Below are 22,727 nucleotides of genomic sequence, written 5' to 3'. Positions count from 1 at the left end.
CACCATCATCATGGCTCCCCCCACAGCATCTACCTCTGCTAACAATGGCGGTCACGGCTCTGCTACGAAACCACGGAACGTACAAAGCCGGAAGAAGATGAACGACGACGAGAGGCCCTACATCGGCGCCTCCGGTCTCGGTGGCAAGCGTCACGCAACAGACAAGGCAGAGGGTGATGGGCGCGTGAAGAGGAAGCGCGTGGATGGGACAGCGACGACTCTAGTTGCGAACGCGAATGGAGCTGGGACAGCACAGGGTTCGCGCCGGGGAGCAGAGGGCGAGGAGGAGGCACGGGAATCGTTGGTGAGTGTCTTTCGCCTCTTGGGTGTTCCGCGGACGGGTGACAAGACAGTAAACTGATGGGGTTATACGAGTCATCGCAGCTGGATTTCAGCCAGCTGCCGACAGATGTGATCTATCGCTACCTCGCACACCAGAATTTGATCCCACACATCTATCCCTCACCGCTTTCTGCCTACGATCCCCTCCCCCCGTCCTCTCTCCTGGGCCCTGTCCGGGGATCATCACACGCACGGACCCCACCGCCACACATCACACCAGCTAACCGGCCGAGGAGGGCGTCGAGAGATAATACAAGTCAGGGACGGCGTCGGAGTACACGCCTTCAGGAGGAGGACGCGATGGACATCGAAGGGAGGACGCCGGTGTTGGCAGACGTTGCTGGGCTACACGGTGTTCTTGCGAGAATAGCCCAGGGGGACTACGTGGGGCAGGAGGTCGTGAGGGAGGGAGATGTTCTCGCGGTGTTTGTGCACAAGGCGGCAGGGGAATCGTCGCGTCGAATATGAGTTGCCTGCAGTGCTTCATCAACCATCATCGTATGTTTGGGCCAATCAGCGCCAGGGTACTGACTAGCGGCCAATTGAGAGCGAAGATTCTATAATTAGTGGATAACCTGGAGTGTGGTACCCAAGCAAAAGCATCTGCGAATCAGCGTAACCGTTGCTAGCCGACGCTGCCGGTCGATACGGCCTGCCCCTTATAAACGCCATCTCCCGCGCTTTGTCCTTGGCAGTTTCTTACTCCCCTTCCACCACCACCTCGCCTTTTCTCTTTCACGCAGCAGCGCTGCTTTGTCTCTTTCTTTCTGTAAGGCACAGTTTACTTGTCTAAAACATACCAACTAACAAACCCATCTCTAGTTTCAGGATCCCTTCACCCCACTCTTTCGTTCATTTCGACTTCTGTGAAGCCTTGATTCCTTCCCTTCCAACCCTTTCATTTCCATCATGAAGTTCACTGCCGCGTTCACCTCCCTCGTCTTCCTTCTCCCCATGCTTGCCGAGCAAGCTACCGCCGCCGCCGTCGCTCGCGACTTCTCCGGTCTCGCCTCCAGACAGGGTGGCAAGGGCGGTTTCGGTGGTGGCAAGGGTGCCAACGCCAACGGTCAGGGCAACGCCAACCAGGGTGGTAACAACAACAACAACGGGGGCGCGGCCGCTGCTGCTGCTGCTTCCTCATCGGCTGCAGCTGCTTCGGCCTCTGCATCTGCCGCTGCCGCCGCAAACGCAAAGGGTGGAAACAACAACAACAACGGTGGAGCTTCCTCGACCTCGGGTGGTGACCAGGCCTCAACGAGTACGTTCCTTACCTCTTTTCGGTTTCGCGCGCGTTCCTGATCTCACGCTTTTCGTATCTTTAGCTCTCGACCAGTCGGTCATCGCCACTGGTTTCGCTCTCGATGGCCAGCAGAACGCTACGGCCGGCCAGGTCGCGTCGTTGACCTCGACGAACAACTTCATTAACTTCTGTGCGACCGTCTCCAACCTCCCCATCACGAACGGCCAGCAGATCACCACCGGATCCTGCAATCCCGCTCCTATGGGTACGTGCTCTGCATTCCAACTGTCAATCTGTTTTGGGTTCCCGCTTTACCCGTTGCATGAGCGCCTTTGTTCCTCGTCGCGTACAGTTTTATTGATAGATCGCATCTTTTTTCTGTTCGCATCCGCATTCGCACATTGACAGGTGTTATCGCCGCCTCGACCAACATCCCGTCAAGTAAATTCACGAACCCGAAGAACCTCGACACGATCGCCGCCAACCAGGACTTCACCGTCACCATGGCCGTCTCGAACCTCGAGACGGGCAACTTCGTCAACGCCGCCTCGAACTACTACTCCGCTCCCCAACAGGTCAACGCCCAGGGCAACATCGTCGGACACACACATATCGTCATCGAACAGCTCGACTCGCTCACCCAGACGACGCCGACGGACCCGACCAAGTTCGCGTTCTTCAAGGGTGTCGATGGAGCGGCTGTGAACGGTGCGGTTAGCGTCGATGTGACCGGTGGATTGCCCGCGGGAACGTATAGGATGGCGTCGATCAACTCGGCGGCTAACCATCAGCCTGTCCTTGTCGCTATTGCCCAGCACGGTTCTTGCGACGACCAGGTCTACGTGCGTACCCCTTTCCCCTTGATTGATTGATCTACCTTCTGTCTTGTGTGATCCTGACGTTTCCCCTTTGTTTGGAAATTTGATAGTTCACCGTCGGCGGTAACGGCGCCGCTGCATCCGGCTCTGCCGCCTCTGCCGCCTCTTCTGCGACATCGGGCGCTGCTGCCGCTGCCTCTTCGTCCGCTGCTGCCTCTACCGGCAAGAACGCGGGCAAGGGCGGGAACAAGCAGAAGGGCGGAAGGAGGTCGCTCCTCTCGCGCGAGATGTACTAAGCGCTTCTTTCGCTCTGCTTTCCTTTGTTCTCTCTCGGTTCCGTTTTGATGTCGCTGCTGCAGTAATGAGATGACGGTGTAGGATCTGTACATGTCGTGGTTCGGTTCGGTTCTTTCGGTTTGAGGTCGGGTCGGAGTTACGCTTTTACAGGCTGTTCGTTTTGCTTTTTGAGGATGGACAGTTAATTTATCGCAGTGCGGTTTATGTTCTTTGTTTGTCCTCGTTATACCACCCCCACCTTTTCTTCTTTGTTGTTGTTTTTTCCTCTTTCCTCCCTCCCTCTTTTCCGTTTTACCTTTCCCTTTGCTCTCTCTCTCTCCTTTCACCCTCGGCATGGCCTCGGAGCTCGGATACAATACAACGCCAGTCAGCCAGTCACCCTAGCTACCGAGCTTCTGATGGATGGATGGATGGGTTGGGGGTCGTCGTCAATGAGTCAATGGGGGATCCGTCTTTTTCTCTTTTCTTTTTTTTCGCGTGTTTGCTTGCCTTTGTAACTAGGCGTGCTGCTACGTGCTGATAGTGAGCTCTGAATGCGATGGTGGTTTAGGAACTCAGAACGACCTTGCAACTTGAACAAAAAATTGATTGATGCGTGAGACTCGAGTTTGTGAGGATGATGTGTATGTAGAAGGATTGCACTGGAGATGGATGACGAGCGAAGAATGTACATGCCGCCGGGAAGCACGCGTCGTCAATGAAGCACAATTGGCTCATCCGTACATGTGCATGCATCCTCTTGGCGTCGTCATCTCTTGTTTCCATCTGTGTCTTCGATCGGGCGGGCGATATGAGGCGATACGTATGTTTGTTTGTTTCTCTTCGTTACAGTGATCCAGACGTTGTAAGAGTCCATTTTGATTGTTGCAGTATCCACCACAATTGTTCGTGGCCTCAGGCTGGGCATTTCAAGTTCTTTCATCCGTCTGAATCATTCAGAGGGGCACGCGATACAGGATACGGAAATTCGAGTCGAAGATTTAATTCAGCCTCGTCGTCGTCGCCGAACACATGGAGGTCAATCCTAGGCCTCGCTCGAAAACATTCAAGGGAAGTAACAGTAACATAACTACTTGCATGCGGTATCGGTATGTTTTTTCTGTCCCTTCCGAGTCTCGTCCTGTCCTGTCCTATCTTCCGACTTCCGTTGATACTGCTAGTGGTAACGCCAAGAGCCTTGTGGCGCACATAGCAATACGGACGTCGGACGGGTATGGTGCATCTCATCTCACGATCATCGCTCGACATGCGTATGCATTCGCACAGCTGTGAGGTGATCAGAAACCTACGAGGGAATTGCACTATGGACTAGAGGTAGAGACGGTCGAGGTATACTTACAAATTAGGAATATACGATATTATGGATGAGCGTTGACGAGGTATGTTCAACTTGCTGCGCACTGTTCAACGACGCAGCGTTGTTCCGCCTACCGTCGGGATCTCAGGGGCTAACGTACGACGCTCTGCCATTGGCCCATTTGGGAGGACAACCAGCGACCTGAGCTCGACGTCAATTATATGAGAGGACTTTGGAGAAATAATCATCTTGAAAAGTTGTGTGGTGGGTTGTTTCAATCACTGACATAGCGACTCTTGGTCTGTCCTTCGACTGCAACGTGGCAAGCCTAGGCTGCAAGACGAAGGGTCGAGAAGGCATACGGTCACAGAGTAACTGGAGCGTGCTCTGCAGCGATTAACAACCACGACACTCTCGGCGGTAGTGACAGGGTCCAGTTGTGAGTCTCCGAGCACCTTCCGTGGTATATTTCTTTTTTCAGTCTCTGATTCTTTCGTGTCAACAGTAGGATTGACGAGGAGAGGAGAGGAGAAGAGAAAGTCGTCTGTTGATACATACAACAACCATAAGTACAAGTCCAAATAACACGGGACCTAGCTGAGAACGAAATCGAAAAATGTCAACACGGAACGTCGAACTAATATGCATGATAGCTCGGAGGCGGTGCCGCTGTCAACATGCTCCCCACAAACGTCTGAGTTTCGTCTGGCTGCCGCGGTGTGGCACGTATGTCCCTCAACGATGACGGTGATGTGGGCGTGGGCGTCAGCCCCTGGGAATCAAAGGATTGGGTCATGTCTTGTCCGAATCCCTTGCCAAAGCGCTGTGGTGTACGCTCTGTATAGGAGACGTCGGAGTCGTAGAAGGAGGTGAATGGAGTGATCTGGGTCGAGTCTTCGAAGAGAGTAAGATGAATTTAGTATGCCAGTATAAATCCATATTCTCGGAGAACGTAAAAGTACGCACTATGCTGGCTGCGATGTCGAACCGACGTGAGAGGGTCCGTAGAGTTCGAGAGAGCTGCTCTCGGTCTTCTGCGGCGCAGGAAGATGATGACGAACACCATTCCCACCAAGACGGCAACTGCTGCAACGACGGGCCCCACTATCTTCCCCACACGACTGCTGCTCGACTTCGCCTGTTCAACGGAGCTCGACGGAGTCGATACGGCCGTACCATGTGAGCTTAAGCTCGAGCTCGTCGTCGTAGAGCTATGAGTGGGAAGGTTTTGTGCGACAAAAGCTTTCGGGGAAGAAACGACGATATAATCCAGGTAAAACGTGTTGGCTTCGAAGACGGTGATCTCGAGGCTGTGGCTTTCGTCTGGATCCGTCCCTGTCGAGCCTGATTCTTGAATGAAGAGCCAGTTGTACAGCGGAAACGACTTGGTGCTTGATGGGATGGACACGTTCGATGGAGCACGACCGTCTATGCTGTAGGAGAGGACGGCATCTAAATCATCTGAGAGGGCGTACGGGACCATTCCATACGCTTCAATCGCAGTTCCTGAGTGAAAGCAAGAACAGTCAATTGCGAGGCGCGTCTTGCGGTAGCGAAAAATGGTTCGCACCAGTGAACTCCAGATACATCGTTGCACCAGGGGCTGTGGAGGCCGTCAAGGTGCGGTTCAGAGTGACTGCGTCCAGCGTGAGGGAGGTGCTAGGCACCCAGACCGTCGTGCCCGGCGTACTCCAATCGCCCACCGAGTACGAAATGAACGGATTGCTGTCGTCGACGAAAACCCACGATGTTGTCGAATTGGCGATGGTCGAATTGACTGTTGCCTCGTAGATGAGGTAGTCCAGTTGAAAGCTCGACCCAGCGATGTCCTCAGAGTTTTCGTGTTCTGGCGATATGGAGATTTCGAGCGTGTGATTGCCTTCCGAAAGTCGGTCGGAGGTGAATATGGGCACGTGCGTTTGCCATTGGTTGTTTGTGACACAGGTGGTGGAGTAGACGACGGTGCTGTCTATAGAGAAGTTGACGTTCGTGGTCGCGTTATTCATATCGGTGTTGATGGGGATTTTCGAGATGACGGAGATCTGGGACCCTGAATCGTATCGAAAGGTTGGTTCGACGACGGCATGTACGTCTAAAGTAATATCCAACGCACCAGAAAATTCAAACGTCAGAGACTCTGGAAGACCAGGTTCCGCTGAGTACGTCACGCTTGATGAAGGGTTGAGCGGGTTAAGGCGAACGCCTACGAGGAAGGCAAAGTCAAGTCTTAGCATCTCCCAATATAGTTTTGACATAAGATAGATAGGAAAAGCGACACACCAGAGCCATGAGACCATCCGCCATTTTGAGAAGATGATGGGTCGAGCATTGCAGAGTATTGTATGGTAGGGTCGATATCGTCGACAATGACATAGGTCGACATTGTAGTCTAAGAGTGATATTACTGTCCGTTAGAACAGAGGATCAGTGTTAGCAGATGGAGAAGGTAGATCACAGAGGCGCTGGTACTCACGCGAAGGATGAATGCTGCTGTTTAAATGGCAAACTACGGGACATCAATCGCCGTGTGAGAGATGCTCGAATGTGCTGGGAAAAAGGCTCTATGTTCAGGGTGAAGACCCTGATATGATGTCGGTTCCGTGTCGGGCATATAAATGGTGACGAAGTCAGAGGACTTTTGGCAGGCAGACGAACATGAGCCTTTCGGAAGACTGGGGCCAAGATTGATGCAATCATCGAGCAAAAGTTGAGCTTGATGCACCAGAACGAAGGAAGTGAAGATAGGTTTTTGCTCAGCGGGATAGCTGTCTCTTGACCCAACGAGGTAGTTCTAAAGGAAGACCAGTGAAACATACAGTTCGTCGAGATAATCCTTCCAACGAATGGATATCGACATCGACATTCAAGGAGCCTTGTGTCGTCCTTGTACCTGGAGAAGATCAACGATCACTGATGATAGAGAGATCACATGTCCAGCAGTAAGGGTGTACTTCGGCCAATCAGCAAAGAGCATATCAGAGCACCCTTTGGATGGAACATGGTAGTGTACGAAGCTTATCCCAAATCCTGAGAGCAAAGACGCAGTGTTCATCGCGTCCCTGACGGTTGACAAACGTTGGCATCCAGACAGCGCACCTGACAGGAGTATCTCTGAGAAGAGTTCAATGACCAGTTTTATCACTGGAAATCAAGAGATATGACAGGATATGTCGCCGTAGCTTGAGACGGGGGGCCGGGTCGAAACACAGTCGTCGTGCAACCAAACGAAAAGCAGTGGTGTGACCATAATGCCAACTGTGAGCGTGAGTTCAACATATAATATCGCTACCATGGATGCCACATCATAAACTCGCATGAGGAGATCGGGGACGTAGCAACTTTTCAGGGAAAGTGATACGGAGCAGGAAAAAGAAGATGAGTGCTCCGCCACAGTCCATGCTAGTCCATGGCTACGGCCGGCATCAACCGAGTGGCACTGGTGCGATCTTTCAAGTTGCGCAAGGCGCCACATCGTCCACCCCTATTTCTGGTTGCCTATATAGATGGGTTGCCAACTAAAGAGTCATGAGGTATTATACTAGATATGTTCAGAGTCAATTCGTGGGTCTACTTAGTCTCGAAATGCGACAGGACAACCCGTCCGACCTGTTCGATCTAATCCTACCACTTTGCAACTTACTTATGGGTTTGGGATCATCATAGTCATATTCCACAAGAACTCCGAGCTTGACAGAATGCCACATTCCTCAGGAGAGAGCACGACAGATGACACCCGTCCACAATGGCTTGATGCATGTGTATATACTATGCTATGATACCACAAACCTCCGTTTCCAAAACTCGTCATCCGAGAGCGGCGGAACGTACAACATTCATATAAGCCTCATCATGATTTACAACCCGGAAAATATGTCGTCAGTATCTCTACTATCCAGAGCAACTCGAAGTACTACTTGCGAGGCCTTCAAAAGATTGAAGGGGTCAATTTGGACCATGGTAGAGCCAGCTCAGACTTCTACCTTCCCAAGACAAATACGAACGAATCAAGCGACTCACTCACTATGAATTCATCCCCCATCTCCAGGAGAGACGGGTCTAGCATACCGAAGTACCGGATAGTCGAGTCTGTATCATCGACGATGCCATAGCAGATGGACATCCTAAGGATCCAGAACGGTTCGCTAATGTGTCCTTCGAGTGCAAGCGAAAATCGAGAAGAAGGGAGCTGACTCGGAAAGTGTAAGGGCAAGGGTAGGACAAGGGTGCCAGTGCCGTTTAAACAGGGTGAGCTATCATATGCCCTGTCGATAGATTTAGAGGTAGACCTATTGTTTAGAAGCTGAAAAAGAACATGACTGTACCGCGAGTGGCAGGTCGATGGACCCAGCCCAAAGACGCTGATTTTCAATATAGTCTCTTTTTTATTGGCATATAAGAATGGCAAAACAGTGGTGAGATGGTAAATGAGTGACCTAGGAAGGAACCTTTCCAGCCAAAAGGACAAGACACTCGCTCTCCGGTGGTGCAGGTCTGAAGCAGAAGAGACACGATGACCTCCCAGGCCAGAGTGCAAAGCCCTTGGCTAACCCTTGGCATTGAGATCTTGGCCTCTGAGAAAACTCGCTGCAAGCTTTGCAGACAGATTTAGAAGAGGATTGGTTGCCCGAGCTCGACAGAAGTGGCCCTCATGGACAGCGTACGGAGAGTAGAACATGGGCGTTCAGGTTTGAGTCGAGGCGCCACAGTGGCCCAGCAAGCGGTGATCGACGTAGTTACTGAGCGTCAATCAAGAAAGTTGTGCTCGCCGCTCACGCTCGTATCTTTGATTTTTCCCGACTGTTTCAGCCAGCCTAAAGCCAAGGACGTCGGAGGGCCGAATAACTCGCTGAACAACCCTTCCTGAACGTCATATACCTAACGTCTTTCGACCCACTCGGTATTCTCGGCGCCGGGTGTAGACAGGAATAGACCTTGCGACGAGTACTAGAGCCCAGCGCAACGGGAGAGAAGAGGTCGTCGTTGCACTGCCGTTGCTGCGTCGCCGAGCAGGAGATCTATCAACTGGCTACCGAATGAATTTGATCTGAGTGCGCTTGCTCTTCGCCAGCTGCACCGTTCCCTTCGCTTTCGTCTTCGCCAGGTGCAGTCCTCGCTCGTCCTCTGCGCGCCAGCGGTCCTTATATCTCTCGACCGCTGCGACTAAAGGCCGGCCCTCGTTCATTCGTTGCATCTCCGTTCTATTCTTTCTTTCACTTTCTTGGATACATCATGATACCGTTTCACAATCTTCACGCGCTGGCCGTTTTATTTATTGTCGTAGCTTGCATTCCAAATGCTTTCGGTGCGTGCCTTTCCACTCCGGTCTTTTCCACTCCGGTCTGCATCGCTGATGTTGACTATGTGCTTTAGTTTTTGCTTCAAGTGCACCTCCACGTCCAATACGACGCATAGACCACCCCGTCACCCACGCTCTCGAGATCCTACCACGCACACCTACCTCACGTTCAATAGACGTCCGTGCGCTCACCGCACCACCACTACCCCGTACTACCCTCCGCCACAGCGACTCTCTCCGCCTCACCCTCTCCGCCTTCGGTCAAACCTACCGTCTCCATCTCCGCCCGAACGACCACCTCATCCACCCCTCCGCCCGAATCGCATACTACACGAACACCGAGTCCGGCGACTCCGTCATCTCACATACCGAACCTCTCCTCCGCGAGAACGTGAAGGCATACTATGGAGATGTCGTGCCCGAACATGCGTCCTCTGAGCGAATGAGGGTCGATGCGGCGAGGGTGAAGATGGGAAGTCCGGGGCCGCAGGGAGAGGGCTGGGCGAGGATTATGGTGCATCATCAGGGGAGCGTGGAGGATGGGATGGCTCCGGTATTCGAGGGGGCGTTCTCGGTGGGAGGGGTGATACATCATGTCGTGACGAAGGACAACTACTTGAGGAATAAGCATGAGCTGGATCCGGGTATTATGGTGGATTATGAGGATATGGAGTCGCCGTTAGTTATTTGGAGGGAGTCGGATGTGATGAGTGTGGGGGAGGTGGAGGTCATGAAGGGAAGGAAGAGCGGGCATGGGGTGAAGGTGGTTCAGGAGGGTGCGGTGTCGTGTGGGCATGATAGTCTTAAGTGGAATACTGACCCGAGTGTCAATCCGGCGTTGAGGATCCCTCCGCCTGTCAGCGTATGGGAGCCTTTCGGTATGGATCTGTTTCATAAACGGGACGACGTCGCCGGTAACTCCTCTAGCAGCAAGTGAGTTTCCGTATTCGTTCGTCCTATCATGATATTGACCATTTACTATCAGTTTTGCGAATACCATCGGTTCTACCGCAGGCTGTCCAACGTCGCAGAAGATCGTACGTGCATGTGTAACGTTTTCTGGCTCTGTTCACGATTCCTAAGATGCCTTTTCCCTCAAGATTTACATGGGCGTCGCAGCGGACTGCGAGTACACCGCCACATATGGCTCGCAGAGTAACGCCACTCAGCAGATCTTGACGGATTGGAACACCGCAAGTGCACTATACAAGGTCGGTCACATCGTTGTCATAGAAGCTTTGAAGTGCTGGTCTTGACGGAATCACAGAGCACGTTCAACATCAGTCTCGGTATCCTGGAAGTTCAGATTCAAAACTCAACGTAAGTTCCTCTCTTAACCCTACTATCCATCCAACCAACCTCATTCCAAACATATTCCATACAGCTGTCCCACAACCGCCAATGCTTCCGTCCCCTGGAACGTCGACTGCAACACAGTCGACCTCAACTCGCGCCTCTCCCTCTTCTCGCAATGGCGCGGCCAAAAGGGTGAAGACGGGACCGGTCTCTGGCACCTCATGTCCGGCTGTCCGACGGGTACGGAGGTGGGCATCGCGTGGCTGTCGACGCTGTGCCAGACGAGCTCGAGTGGTAGTGGCGATTCTATTGTTAGTGGGACGGCGGTGTCGACGGCGGGGAGGACGGAGTGGCAGGTCGTGTCGCATGAGATTGGGCATAATTTTGGGGCTATCGTGAGTCTGTTTCGTCGAGCCTACTACCACGGTTAGGCTCAGAATACTAATAAACTTCATGATTTTATCAGCACGATGTAAGGCTTTTGTCTTTCTGTCTTTAGTTATTGGAAAACGTCTGACGAGACTGTGTTGTAGTGCGTTAGTGGATGTAACGAGACTAGTGCTTGCTGTCCACTCACGACGAGCACATGCGACTCGAGCTCGCAATTCATCATGAGTCCTACCGCTTCCACAGGCGAGATGCAATTCTCCCAATGTTCCATAGGCAACATCTGTACGTCCTTCCCCCCACCCCTTCCCCTACTTCCTCTTGACGGGTTCGCCATCCGATATAGGTACTATGATCCAAGGAACCACTTCCGCCGGCAAACTGAACGACACCTGTCTCGTCTCCCCAAACCCCTCCCTCGTAACTCTCTCCCTCCAAATGTGCGGCAACGGCATCGTCGAAGAAGGTGAAGACTGCGACCCAGGATCAGGCGTGAACTCCACCTGCTGCGACGCGTCAACGTGTAAATTCACCTCGGGATCTGTCTGCGATCCGGGGAGCAGCGCGTGCTGTACTGATACGTGTGGGTTTGCGCCGCAGGGACAGGTGTGTAGGGCTGCGTTGAATGCGACGTGCGATACGGCGGAGGTGTGTACGGGGGCTTCGGCGAGTTGTCCGGCGGATGTGACGGTCAAGGATGGGACGAGCTGTGGGAGTGGTTTGGCTTGTGCGAGTGGGCAGTGTACTTCTCTCAGTCGTGCGTATCTCTTTCTTCAACTCTGCCCTTTTAATGTCTGTGGTGTGTCTGTTTTGGTTTGCTGATGTGTGGACCTTTGATGTAGAACAATGCCAGAACCTGGGTTCGTCGATGAACCTAGTGGATGCTTGTCCACAGCAAGACGACAAGTCCTGCCAGGTATCCTGTCAAGACCCCAGCAACTCTGGGAAATGCGTCGTTCTCGACACCATGCTCATCGATGGCTCGCCCTGTGGCTATGGAGGCATGTGTTACAACGGGACGTGTCAGTCCAAAGGAGTCGTTGCTTCTGTCGAGGTCCGTCCATTTCCCAAATTTTCTGTGTTATAGATCTGATAGCTGACATTTGGTGGATGGTATGAAGTCGTGGTACGAACAGAATCTGCAAATCGCTATCCCAGTGACCGTCGTAGGCGGCCTCGTCGTCATCCTCCTCATCGTCTCCATCTTCTTCTGTGCGTCCCCCCTCCCTCCCTCTCCTCCTCACACCCCCACACTCACTAACATCCCGTCCTTTTCTCCTCCATATATGTAGGCATCAAACGCCGCGCCATCACCAAGCGCATAGCTCGCGCCCCGCTCACGCCCGGCCTCGCAAACCAATCCGGCCGTCGTCTCCCCTCCGTAGACGGTATCGTGAACGTCGCAGGCGCAGGCGGCGTCGCAGCCGTATCTCGCACAGGCTCTGGTTCCTCTAGATCAAGACCCGGCCAGCAGATCAATCGTTCTGATTCCGGGGCGAGCAGCTATAGTCAGAACTCGATGAGGAGTGGGCCGGTGGGTCCGCGTGTTATTGCGGTGGGAGGACCGGAGAGCGCGTCGTTGTCTGCGTTGCCACAGATGAGAACGCAGGGTGGAGCGGGACTAGGGCCTCAGGCGCAGGCTGCTCGTGGGCTAGGGTGAGTTTCTTTTCTTTCTTTTCTTTTTGATTTGTCTATTCTCGCTTTCCGTTTCACGAGTTTGTTGTCGTTTTCTTTTTTGCGTCGTCTCCGCGGTGTTTCGTTGTTGTTGATTTTTGCTTCCGCTTCCGCTGCTGCTCTTGTTTCCCTGAATGACTCTGACGATCGTTCGTTCCGTTCTTTGGTGCACGTTCAACAATGACGCATGACGCATGACCCGGCTCTCTTCAACCTTTCGCCTCTCCGACACCCGCTCTCCGCTCCGCCCTTCAAACCTGCATTTGTTCCTCGTACGGCTACACACAACCTTTTGTTCACCGGGTGTTTCGGTTTCCTCGCTGCCTGCCTCTATCAAACAGGGGCGGTCCCGCAATGCGGTCCATCACGCCGACACCGTCAGCGACGGTCAACCGATCTGGCTCAGGGCACTCCAGGTCGTCGGCCGGATCAGGGGGATCTGGCGGGAGTGGGACGAGTGGGAGGGCGGTGTTGCAAAGGAATCGGTCGCATTGGGTGGATGAGGCGTTGTGGAATGGGAGGTAATAAGAGGCAGTACAGCTGGACACTGGTACTGTAAATCGTACAGCCTATGTCGTAGACCGTTTCATCTCATGCATACACTCATACTGCTTTCTGCTTTCTGCATACGGTCTGACGCACGCACGCACGCTCTGCTCTCGTGTATTCGCATTCGGGTTCCATGTACGGGTGCATGGATGGGACATAGGACATCGCATTCAGCCATTGGTTTGACATTGTAGTATCTACTTATGGAGCTTGCTGCTGTTATCGAGCGCTTCACTGTCATTATGCTCATCGGAGTTTCTTGGATTGTACATGCTTTCGTTGTTCTTTCTACATACTGATTCTCGTTCTCGTCCTAGTATTGCTTTTCTTGTTTTTCTCCTGCATGTTGAATAATGGATCACAGTCTCGGAAGAATGATGTTTGCTCATGATATCGTTACTGCGCCGAGGGCGTCAACAATCTTTGACCTTTGAGCGCTCCGTGGAGTACGCAAAGGGCATACTCGACCATAAATAATATCGGAGTCTGCATTGCAGTGGATCCTACCACGGGAACGCTGTTCATGTATCACATTTAGCCTTGTCTAAAATATCTAGCCAACACCGATCCGCCAGTTCTCGGAGTCGGAGGGCATGTTCATTCATGACCAGTGATCAGGCCTTCAAGCCTCCAGGATCCTGGCGATTCACCATGATCCGCACCTTTGCATTGTGACGGTGTAACGATTCAGAAGATGTTCAGGCCTTGGATCGCCGGCCGGCGGGGCACTTTGTGTTCATTCGATGGATTTTGAAGCCCGATGTAAGACATGGAATGGAGAGCTAGTGTCTTGCCTCTAGTTGCCTCTGACTGGAACAAGGGAGAAACACAACCGCATAGGCGAGCCGGACATTGAAAGACCGGCCGGCGGCATCCAATAACTGTGCATTCGCCTCGGTGTAAATTATGAGTCTTGCCCTGGAGAAGGAGTGAGTCATCCTCTGGTCTTTCCGACGCAGTCTTGTCTATGACCTCGATTCACGTCTAATATTAACACTTACACCCTCGACCCATCGTGGAACTGTGAGAACGACGTCGACGCCTAGCCCTTGATCATGATCGAGTTTTGGATGAGCGCATTGTTATTCTACATGCACAGAACCGCACTATGGTATGGTCTCGCCTCGGACCACAACTTGAATGGCATAGATAGCCTCAAGGTCAGGAGGAGCCTTCGTTCCCGGTGAGGTTGGGCCTCTTCTCTAGGATTCCGTCCACGATTCCGAACTCCAAGGCTTCTTGGGCTGTGGGTCGTTTGGATCGAGTGTATAGAAAGAGAAACACGGTGGGACGCGGGAGGATTGAGATCGAGGGAAACGAGCATCGAGACCGTGAGCACATGAGGAAAAAACAAAGCGAAGTGATGAGATAGTCAAGGGGAGTGGTTGACGAACCTGTCATGAAGTAGTCCCGTTCCAATGCAGTTCCTATAGAACGATGAAGGAGTGGGAGATGGTAAGACCCGTGAGTTCGACCGGGAAAAAAAGGGACAAATGCATACGGAAACGTTCAAAGCCCTGTTCTGCACTCTCTGTAGGCTTGCCACAGTGCCTCTGATAAATTCCAGTGAGAACTTCCCGGATCCGCAGGATCTCTTTTGCGTGGATAGCAATGTCGGTCGCTTGTCCCGAGGCACCACCGGAAGGCTCTGAGAAAGTAATGGTATGTTGTTAAGTTCATACGCAGCATTGTAGCTGGAGTGAATTGAACGGAGGTTGTTGATGAACGCGGAAGAACTCACGGTGGATCATAATACTGGCGTTGGGTAGACAGTGCCGTTTACCTTTCTCACCTATTGATCGGAAGAAACGGCAAAAGAGGGTGGTAGATGAAGCGCACGAGGTGAGAATAGATAGACGAGTAACATACCTGCCGCGAGAAGAAGAGAACCCATTGAGCTAGCTTGGCCCACGCAGTACGTGTGGATCGGCGATGAGACGTACTGTTCCAGCCCAAGAAGCATGATGAGCCGAAACATGATGCGTGGAGAACGAAGACGGGACAGAAGCAGGACCAACCTGCATCTATGAGAGATGAACGAAGGAGGAATGGTGGTGGTAAGTCAAAGGGCCACCAATCGGTAAAACTGTGAGATGTGGCGCACTGTGTCGTATATAGCTAAGCCGGCTGTTACACTGCCGCCCGGAGAGTTGATGTATAGGTGAATAGGTTTGGATGTTTCTTCGGCTTCAAGAAAGAGCAATTGAGCAACTGTGAGAGCAGAATCTGTATCTCGTATCTATTGGAGGTGATCATAGCGGCTGTTTGTAAGCTCAGCGCGAGGCGTATGTCGAAGACACAGCTTACTGGACCATAGAGCATGATCACTCGTTCTCGCAAGAGCCTGGAGAAAATATCGTACGAGCGTTCGCCTCTTCCCTGTTCCAGAGTTATACATGGATTCCAAGGTTATAGAAGAGATGTACCAACTGTTTGCTCGATGACAATTGGGACTAGACCATTTGCGCTGGGTGATGACCAGTCTGAAGCTAGAGGATGCGACAGTCGTGATCCATTGAAGTTAGAAAAATGTCTTCTACAATTGCGAGAAGCGAGTCGTGTAGGGAGATTGCGTGTGGCTAGTGAGCGAAACATGATAGGCAGGAGGAAACAAGTGTCTCCTTCGCTCGACACAAGCTCCTTGACGCGTCGTGGAAGGGTCACGTGATACTGATCCCGACGCGAACACGAGACGACGCAGGTTTGAACGCTTTCCCTCTCAGTCGCTATATCCCCCTCAATGATCTTTGTCCTGTAATCTCTTCGTATTCTTATTTTGTGGAATTATCTGTTCGTTGGGTAATGCTTCTAACATACCATTGAGAGTATACTTATGCTAGGTCATTCAACAGGTTCACGCGCTGTTACTCGCTCTGTCTTCTGCTGCCCACAATGGCCAACCGTCTCAGATCGGAGAGGTCTAAAGAGGCTCCAATGGATTTCCAATTCACATCTAGACCAAACTCTGGCATTAAACCTGTGTGGGCTTCTGGGTCGCAAGATCCACAGACACCTCAGAAACGTAGGATATTTCGTACCATTGGATGGCAGAATAAACCTCAATCACATTTCGTACCTTCAATCACAGGGTCGCACAACGATTTAACCCCTACTACTCCATCTTTTCCAACCTTCGGGAATCAAAATGTGCCCTTTCTCTTCCAATCCCCGCTCCCACAAACACCACATTCGCCTGCGTGGGCGCCGCCACAGAACTTCTCGCCCGCGAAGGCATTTCCCCAGCAAGAACTCAAAGATGTGGATATGGCAGAACCAAGCCCTCCAAATCGAGAGGAACCACAGGAGGAGGAACGGGCTGTATCGCTAGGCGGGTTGAAGCGGGTGTTTAAATCGAGGCGGAAGGAGAGGGAGCGGGCCCTGCGGGTCGCGAAAGACAGACGGGTGGGCGACTCGGATGAGGATAGTGACAGCGCAGAGGACAGCGATGATGACAACGACAGAAGGTCAAGCCCTCGAAAGTCCAGGATACAGAAACTCTCACATCACTACACTTTGAACATGCCTTCGCCTTCTGTGGAGAAACCGGATTTGCCTTATGTTCTCCTTGGGTCAGTCCGTTTACTCCTTCTGCTTAATTAACCGAGGTTCATCGACATTTCCACAGCTATGTTCAGTTTCTATTCAATCTCTCACTGCTTCTCATGTTCCTGTACCTCGTCGTGCAGTTTATTCTTACGATCCAACGGGATGTACAATACCGCGTATCAGAATATTCGATGGGTAAATATCGTCTTCTTCTCACCTTACAGCGCAATATAACCTGATCTATCCTAGAAACTGTCCAGGAAATCTCTAACTGCGCTTCGCAATTCAAGGCAAATCTCTGTGGCGACAACCCTGTGCCTGCCATGATCCGCCAGTGTGGCATGTGGGAAACCTGCATGAGCCGTGACCCAACGATGGTTGGCCGCTCCAGAGTGAGTGCAGAACTCATTGGTGAGGTCGTCAACGGGTTTTTCGAACCGATCAGCTGGAAGACCATGGTATTTATACTTTGCGTTGGCTTCCCCATCCTGCCACATGATCCTAACTCATTGCCTTGGATTATAGTTCTTCACGGTCTCGTCCCTCGCGTTCCTAACGTTCTTCATCAACTCTCTGCTATCCCTGTATCGATCACGACATCTCCCATCACACGCCCCAGCCAACATGCACCATCAGCCCTCGTACTCGCTACCACCGCCCGGCCCTTACCCTCCCCATTATGGCTGGGATCGCCCATGGAACGGCGTGGATGATGACGACAATATGCCCTCCAGAAAACGACGCCTGGAAGGTGGAGAAGCCATCAAAATTAAGTGACGAGGTTCCGCCGCACCGGGTCATCGTCCCAAATTGTAGAGTTTGAACGGGTATTCACGGAAACAGCTTTCACTTGTTCTTTGCCGCTATACTTGTAGCTTCTATTTCATTCATACTAACTATGCCTTGCATGGCGTCCACTCATTCGTGCGATACCTTCACCCTCGGAACCTTCACCTCATGACGAACGACATTTTCAAGGCCAGCTTTGTTACCGTTCTCGCCAGTCTTCTATGAGTTTCGGACCCGTGGCACTCTTATGCACTTACTGGGTTTATGCGGAGATTCTCCCGATGAACACAGATGGGAGCGTTCAAGGCATGTGTGGGTCAACGTAATTTGCTCTTTCCCGCGACGTTCCTTCCTTTGCTGACAACAGTTGTTCTATTCGGTTAGGCACAATTACTGAAAGTTCATGAGTCCCGGGCACTTTTACCCAATCACGAGTCGAGACTTTGCAAGCCTGGTCCCCCTACATACATCGCAAATTCCTCGCCAAGACTCGAAGAAGTGGAATTATACGGCAACTCCACGGAGGGCTCGGTGACATATCGAATGTTTGAGAACAGGAGTAGAATCAAGGCTGGGAAGACCGCTCGAGGATGCGTACATCTCTCGGCAGCCGAGGAAGTCGAGTCCTGACCGTCAGAGCCTGAGTTGTGGCTGCGTGCGTGCGTGCCAAATGGGAGTCGCCTGCTTCAGATTCATCTTCTCAGCCATCTGCTTCTGGCTCACGTTTAACTTCGTCCTGCGCTTTACGGCAATATCGTCCGCGATCTCAATCACGACGGTGACCTTGCGGGATGTGGAGCCCTCCTGGTTCCAGCCTTCCATCGTTTTCCATCGTTCCGTGAGACGCGGCTTTGATGAGGCCTCACTCGACCTCTATCTCGGCTCTTTTTGTGGGGGAAATATTTAGGATCGTTTATAACCCCCTGTTCCTCGACCATGGTGGAGTGTATGGTTAGTCCTGTGACGGTTCATTAGAGCTATCTTGCTGAAATGGTCAGGTTTGACGGGCACATGTTCGTACAGCTGTGCTGATGAAATCTATTGTTGTCGTTCATGCAGATAGCTTACCGCCGGTTTCTGGCGAGGCCCTTCGCTGCCCTTCGTCCGCATTTTGTGATTTGCCTTGTCTTTCCATTCCATTCTGATTATGACGCACTTCAGGTCGCCTCGTGCGATAAGACGAAATCAATCGGCCCCTCAGTCGGGTTTCAATCATGGCATCGTTGAACTAACTTCGGCTAACGCTGCGCAGGGCCAAGGATCCGGATCGTCCTCGCAAAGCGACTCTCATGTCTAAACTGGTCTAAAGGAGCGTGTTTCTCGCCGACATCCCCATACTCAAACTTATCGAATCCTTCGTCAATCGCGCGTCTTCATCAACTCTAAATCACGCAACGTCGATGTGTCCTGCTTATGTTTTATCTGATATATCTTCACCTGCCGGTGATACAGGTGTGTACTGCTTCCGCCTCTCCCGATGATGATTTCCCTTCATTTTGTCCTTCTCTCAGACGCTTAGAGTTTCGCCGCCTGCGCAGCGTCCATTACGCGAAACGTCTCTTTCGATTTCCATAGCAATTGACGATCCAAAGTTGGACGCGGAGGCTCTGCCTCCTGGTCTAACCAAAATGACTGACAGGCCGTGATTATTGTAGAGCCCGCATTCCGCTCTCCATTCATATCCCGATTCAAACTCCAAAGTGGCGCCTACCCTGAAGGGGTGATGTTCGGTGATTGCGCTAGGTAGCGTCTGACCTGTGTTTCGCGGCCCTCTCCGCCTCTTGCCACAAGAGTGTTCCTGTGTTCTGGAGCGCAAGGCGGCAGCTTGAGATAGAGTTGCGGATTAAACGTGGTCCTAGTTGGTATGAAGTATGAGCAACGTTCTGCTTGGGCTAATCCGTCACGCTGCAATTGCTTGGATGTCTCGATGTACTATCGATAACCTCGTGTGAAAAGGGCATGAAGACTTCCAGTGCGATGTGACACGTTTTCGGAAGCACTTGGGATCTACAGTTCGTTTATTATTGTCGTGGCATCATAGGCACGTTTGCACTTCTCATGTTTGCGCACAGGTCATCGCTCGAGTCTACACATGCGTGTTCATGCAAGTACCTCCGCATCTGGCGAGACAATCTTCAATGCAATCAGCTCCTGCACATGGGTCTCACGGACGCTGAGCTTCGACCGTAGAGGCAAAGACAGCAAGCGCATCCGTATCCGCAGCTATGATCCCATGGCTCTGACTCGTAGGACAAGGTGTAGGGGCTTCGAACGGTGAGTATACATACTATTCTTAGTTCGGAACCTTCCTAATCCTCCCGACTCCTTCGTCTCTCCGATCCGAAGTGGCGGAAAGAACACGACAAAACGGTTCATATTGTGCATCATCCTCTCACATCCACACTTGCACTCGCAGCCGCTTCGTACCATCTCCAATGAGCCCCCGTGAATCAGATCCCACCAGCTCCTGGTCTAAGCGCTCCCGACTCTGCCTCAGTCTCAGGCTCTGTATGGCGATCAGGACATGCGACCGGCAACTTGTGATCATGGCTGTGGCCCGGAATGCCTGCGTGTGTACCTCATTGCCCCACCGAGGTTATCTCACCACAATCTGTCAACTGGAGTGATCATTGACCATCGAGATATCTCCATTAGAGATCCATGATCTCAATCACACCACACCACTAGAATCACGCTCTTGTCCATTTCCATGTCCGGACTGTATTCTTTTCACGCCGACTTCGCGTGTATGGGCATCATCGGGGGTTCGGATCCCGTCGCTGCAGCGCTTTTTCGGCTTTCTTCAGCGCCACTGTAGATTGCACTAATTGTACGATGAGCTCGTGCCTGTGCGACCGCGTGTCCGTGTTGGATTCAAACAAGACTCGGATACATATCTTACGGGAGAAGTGGCGTCGCTAGTCCTTCATGTTCACAAACTCCCTGCCTTCTAGACTTCCCTTTGCTCCTCTCAAGTCCGCTCATCAATTTCTGTTGCTCAGATCGAAGTGCGTGTTACATTTATACAAACAACTTCTGGCCGCGCTTTGACCCTGCATACTCATCGTCAACTTGAAGTCCTCGCCTCCTTGTCCCTTTCACCCACGCGCCCTTGATCTCGATCCAGGTTAAAGATTTAGATTTCCCCGACAACGGGCCGCACTATCACCCTTTCTTTTTCGTCTCATATATAGGCAACTTCGACCGAACCGCGCTCACAGGCCCATTATAGAGCTTCCATTCTCCACCAGCGGTCGTAAAGCTGACCCTGTAAGAAGGCCGTCGTGTTCGCGACATTCTTCATTAGTGTGGCACCCTCCTGTGGCGTACACGCGTAGTCCGATTGACTCCCGACTTTGTCAAGACGCTTTGACCTGAAGTACGGTCGTGGGTGATATATCGGCGGGGATGAAGCTCTAACAGGATCTATATCTCGCGTACGTGGGTTTGTGTACTTTGTAGCATGACTGGGTCGGAGATGGATGGATCATAATCATAATGGAGATGTGGGGCAGGGACTTTATGGATGGCAGATATGATGTGTGCCGCTCGAAAAGACCCATCAGATTCGCTACACAGCAACTCGCTGGAGAGGCGGACTTTGCGAGATGAGGTCAGATGATGAAACGGGCACCTAGCACGGCCCTTTTGGTAACATAGATAGACAGATAGAACAACTGTGCGAACTGTGTCGGACTTTGTTTTTGGTTCCATCATAAGTCTGATCCTCGTACATGTATGTCGGATCCACTCAAGCTCATGGTTGTGAGAGATTCTGACGGAAAGCCTGAGCATACATGCTTCTTTGTCGGTGGTCATTTATGAATCATGCCAGGTTCGGATCACCTCTTTCCTCGACGCCGTTAAGTAGCAATGTTCACCCTGAGCGAAGCGCGAGAACACAAGTTACGAGATGGAGTATGCGAAGCTGTGTCTCAAATACGACTCTAAGCCACCGTCATCACCGTCGGACACCGTCCCCAGCGCGCAATACTACTACAGTAGCAAAGTACAGAGCTACTTTGCTCTCCGATTAAGAACAAGTACAGCATAGCACAGCTAGCTATACATACGTATGCAGTGGCAATTGAGTATACGGGGAACGCGACTCCCTCAGCTGTTGGCCTCAGGCGATGTGGCCGCATCACTGGCCTGATGGCGTCGTCTAAAGTAGCCACCGAACAGTAGTCTACCTCCATGGGGTTTAGTGTTTGGATTGGATGGTGTTTCCCTAGCAGCTGTTATAGGCTGTAACGCCTTCTTTCAGTTATGCTCACATCAGGCCCGAAAATGCCTGCGGCGAAACCGTACGCGTGAGCATCAGCGTCAGATGCATAATAGACGCTTCGGATTTTTCCCAACGCGTACGTATCTTTGAGTGAGTGGGGACAACTCGCACGATGATGGCACGATGCGCAAAACTCAATTAAGGATCCGAAGCGGCGATGCCGCCGGTATCCCAGAGGCTCGAAAATGAAGTCCCGGGAATACGGCGCGCTTTGTGCGTGGGTGCTTGTGTGTGTGTTTTCCGCACCTAATTTACCGTTGGTGTGAGCTTTTTGGGAGGCGAGCGGCGCAGGATCCGCAGAGACTCGTACTCAACCTTCGACGGGTTGCGTCGCTCCGCCTCGATGCATACTCCAAACTCAAAATAAAGTGGGTGCTACGGTTGCCCTGGTGTATCAGGTCTAATTTCAGGATTCGCTCTTCGGCTTGCGTCCTCGACCTTCACAGGTTCTCGGGGTCCCAGATTACGTAATCGACGCGTGCCCTTTCGCGTGCCACTCGGGCCACACAAATGCTCTGCCGAGTTCCAGCTCCACTGTTTTTGGGGCTACACTCCCTCAGTAAAATAGTAGAAATACCGCAAAAATTTATGAAGGCTTGTACAATGATGTAGATAATTTGAGGGCTTGGTGCACAATTGTCCAACCTAATATAGGTTCATAAAACAGCCAAACACTGGTCTGTACTGCTGTACCACACTCAGAGCTCCTGCTGCTCATCTCTTTACAAACCAGAATGTGTGTTAGATATTGAGGGGAGCCATTCTGAGCCTCTTGAGTACAATGCCCCAGTGAAAACCACATCAACGTGTATCTATGAAAGCGCTCTCACGGGTCATTCCATAGATGCACGTAGCAAGTTGGACCATTCCGAGATGTGCATCTATGTACAGCTATTGGGCCGTCGAGC

General features: G+C 51.9%; 5 protein-coding genes across 5 annotated transcripts; 3 read left to right on the top strand and 2 right to left on the bottom strand.

The window, feature by feature from the left end:
- Positions 1-10: 10 nt before the first annotated feature.
- STEHIDRAFT_141131 (uncharacterized protein) lies at positions 11-3,235 on the top strand. The gene is made up of 6 exons (XM_007307401.1): positions 11-304; positions 376-1,111; positions 1,165-1,600; positions 1,665-1,847; positions 1,991-2,424; positions 2,511-3,235. The coding sequence occupies exons 3-6, from the start codon at positions 1,252-1,254 to the stop codon at positions 2,694-2,696; spliced, it is 1,152 nt and encodes a 383-aa protein (XP_007307463.1). The 5' UTR covers positions 11-304; positions 376-1,111; positions 1,165-1,251; the 3' UTR covers positions 2,697-3,235.
- Positions 3,236-4,527: 1,292 nt separating this feature from the next.
- Positions 4,528-6,377, bottom strand: STEHIDRAFT_170632 (uncharacterized protein; the record flags this gene model as incomplete). Its single annotated transcript, XM_007307400.1, has 5 exons — positions 4,528-4,888; positions 4,961-5,500; positions 5,565-6,044; positions 6,108-6,197; positions 6,275-6,377. 5 exons carry the CDS (start codon positions 6,375-6,377, stop codon positions 4,632-4,634), a joined length of 1,470 nt encoding a protein of 489 aa, XP_007307462.1. The 3' UTR covers positions 4,528-4,631.
- Positions 6,378-9,287: 2,910 nt separating this feature from the next.
- On the top strand, positions 9,288-13,172 carry STEHIDRAFT_159910 (uncharacterized protein; the record flags this gene model as incomplete). Its single annotated transcript, XM_007307399.1, has 13 exons — positions 9,288-9,300; positions 9,365-10,223; positions 10,276-10,327; positions 10,391-10,501; positions 10,558-10,610; positions 10,675-10,981; positions 11,053-11,058; positions 11,120-11,258; positions 11,320-11,730; positions 11,816-12,027; positions 12,095-12,185; positions 12,266-12,629; positions 12,989-13,172. 13 exons carry the CDS (start codon positions 9,288-9,290, stop codon positions 13,170-13,172), a joined length of 2,802 nt encoding a protein of 933 aa, XP_007307461.1.
- A 1,185-nt stretch (positions 13,173-14,357) lies between these two features.
- STEHIDRAFT_63367 (uncharacterized protein) lies at positions 14,358-15,791 on the bottom strand (the record flags this gene model as incomplete). Its single annotated transcript, XM_007307241.1, has 9 exons — positions 14,358-14,440; positions 14,591-14,623; positions 14,698-14,844; positions 14,938-14,988; positions 15,066-15,138; positions 15,215-15,220; positions 15,301-15,435; positions 15,504-15,575; positions 15,627-15,791. 9 exons carry the CDS (start codon positions 15,789-15,791, stop codon positions 14,358-14,360), a joined length of 765 nt encoding a protein of 254 aa, XP_007307303.1.
- Positions 15,792-16,130: 339 nt separating this feature from the next.
- On the top strand, positions 16,131-17,627 carry STEHIDRAFT_83355 (uncharacterized protein; the record flags this gene model as incomplete). Its single annotated transcript, XM_007307398.1, has 5 exons — positions 16,131-16,218; positions 16,285-16,765; positions 16,822-16,937; positions 16,992-17,200; positions 17,268-17,627. 5 exons carry the CDS (start codon positions 16,131-16,133, stop codon positions 17,517-17,519), a joined length of 1,146 nt encoding a protein of 381 aa, XP_007307460.1. The 3' UTR covers positions 17,520-17,627.
- Positions 17,628-22,727: the final 5,100 nt, after the last annotated feature.

The sequence above is a fragment of the Stereum hirsutum genome (genome assembly GCF_000264905.1).
Source record: "Stereum hirsutum FP-91666 SS1 unplaced genomic scaffold STEHIscaffold_13, whole genome shotgun sequence".
Taxonomy (NCBI): Eukaryota; Fungi; Basidiomycota; class Agaricomycetes; order Russulales; family Stereaceae; genus Stereum; species Stereum hirsutum.
This window is presented reverse-complemented; position numbering and strand designations above follow the sequence as displayed.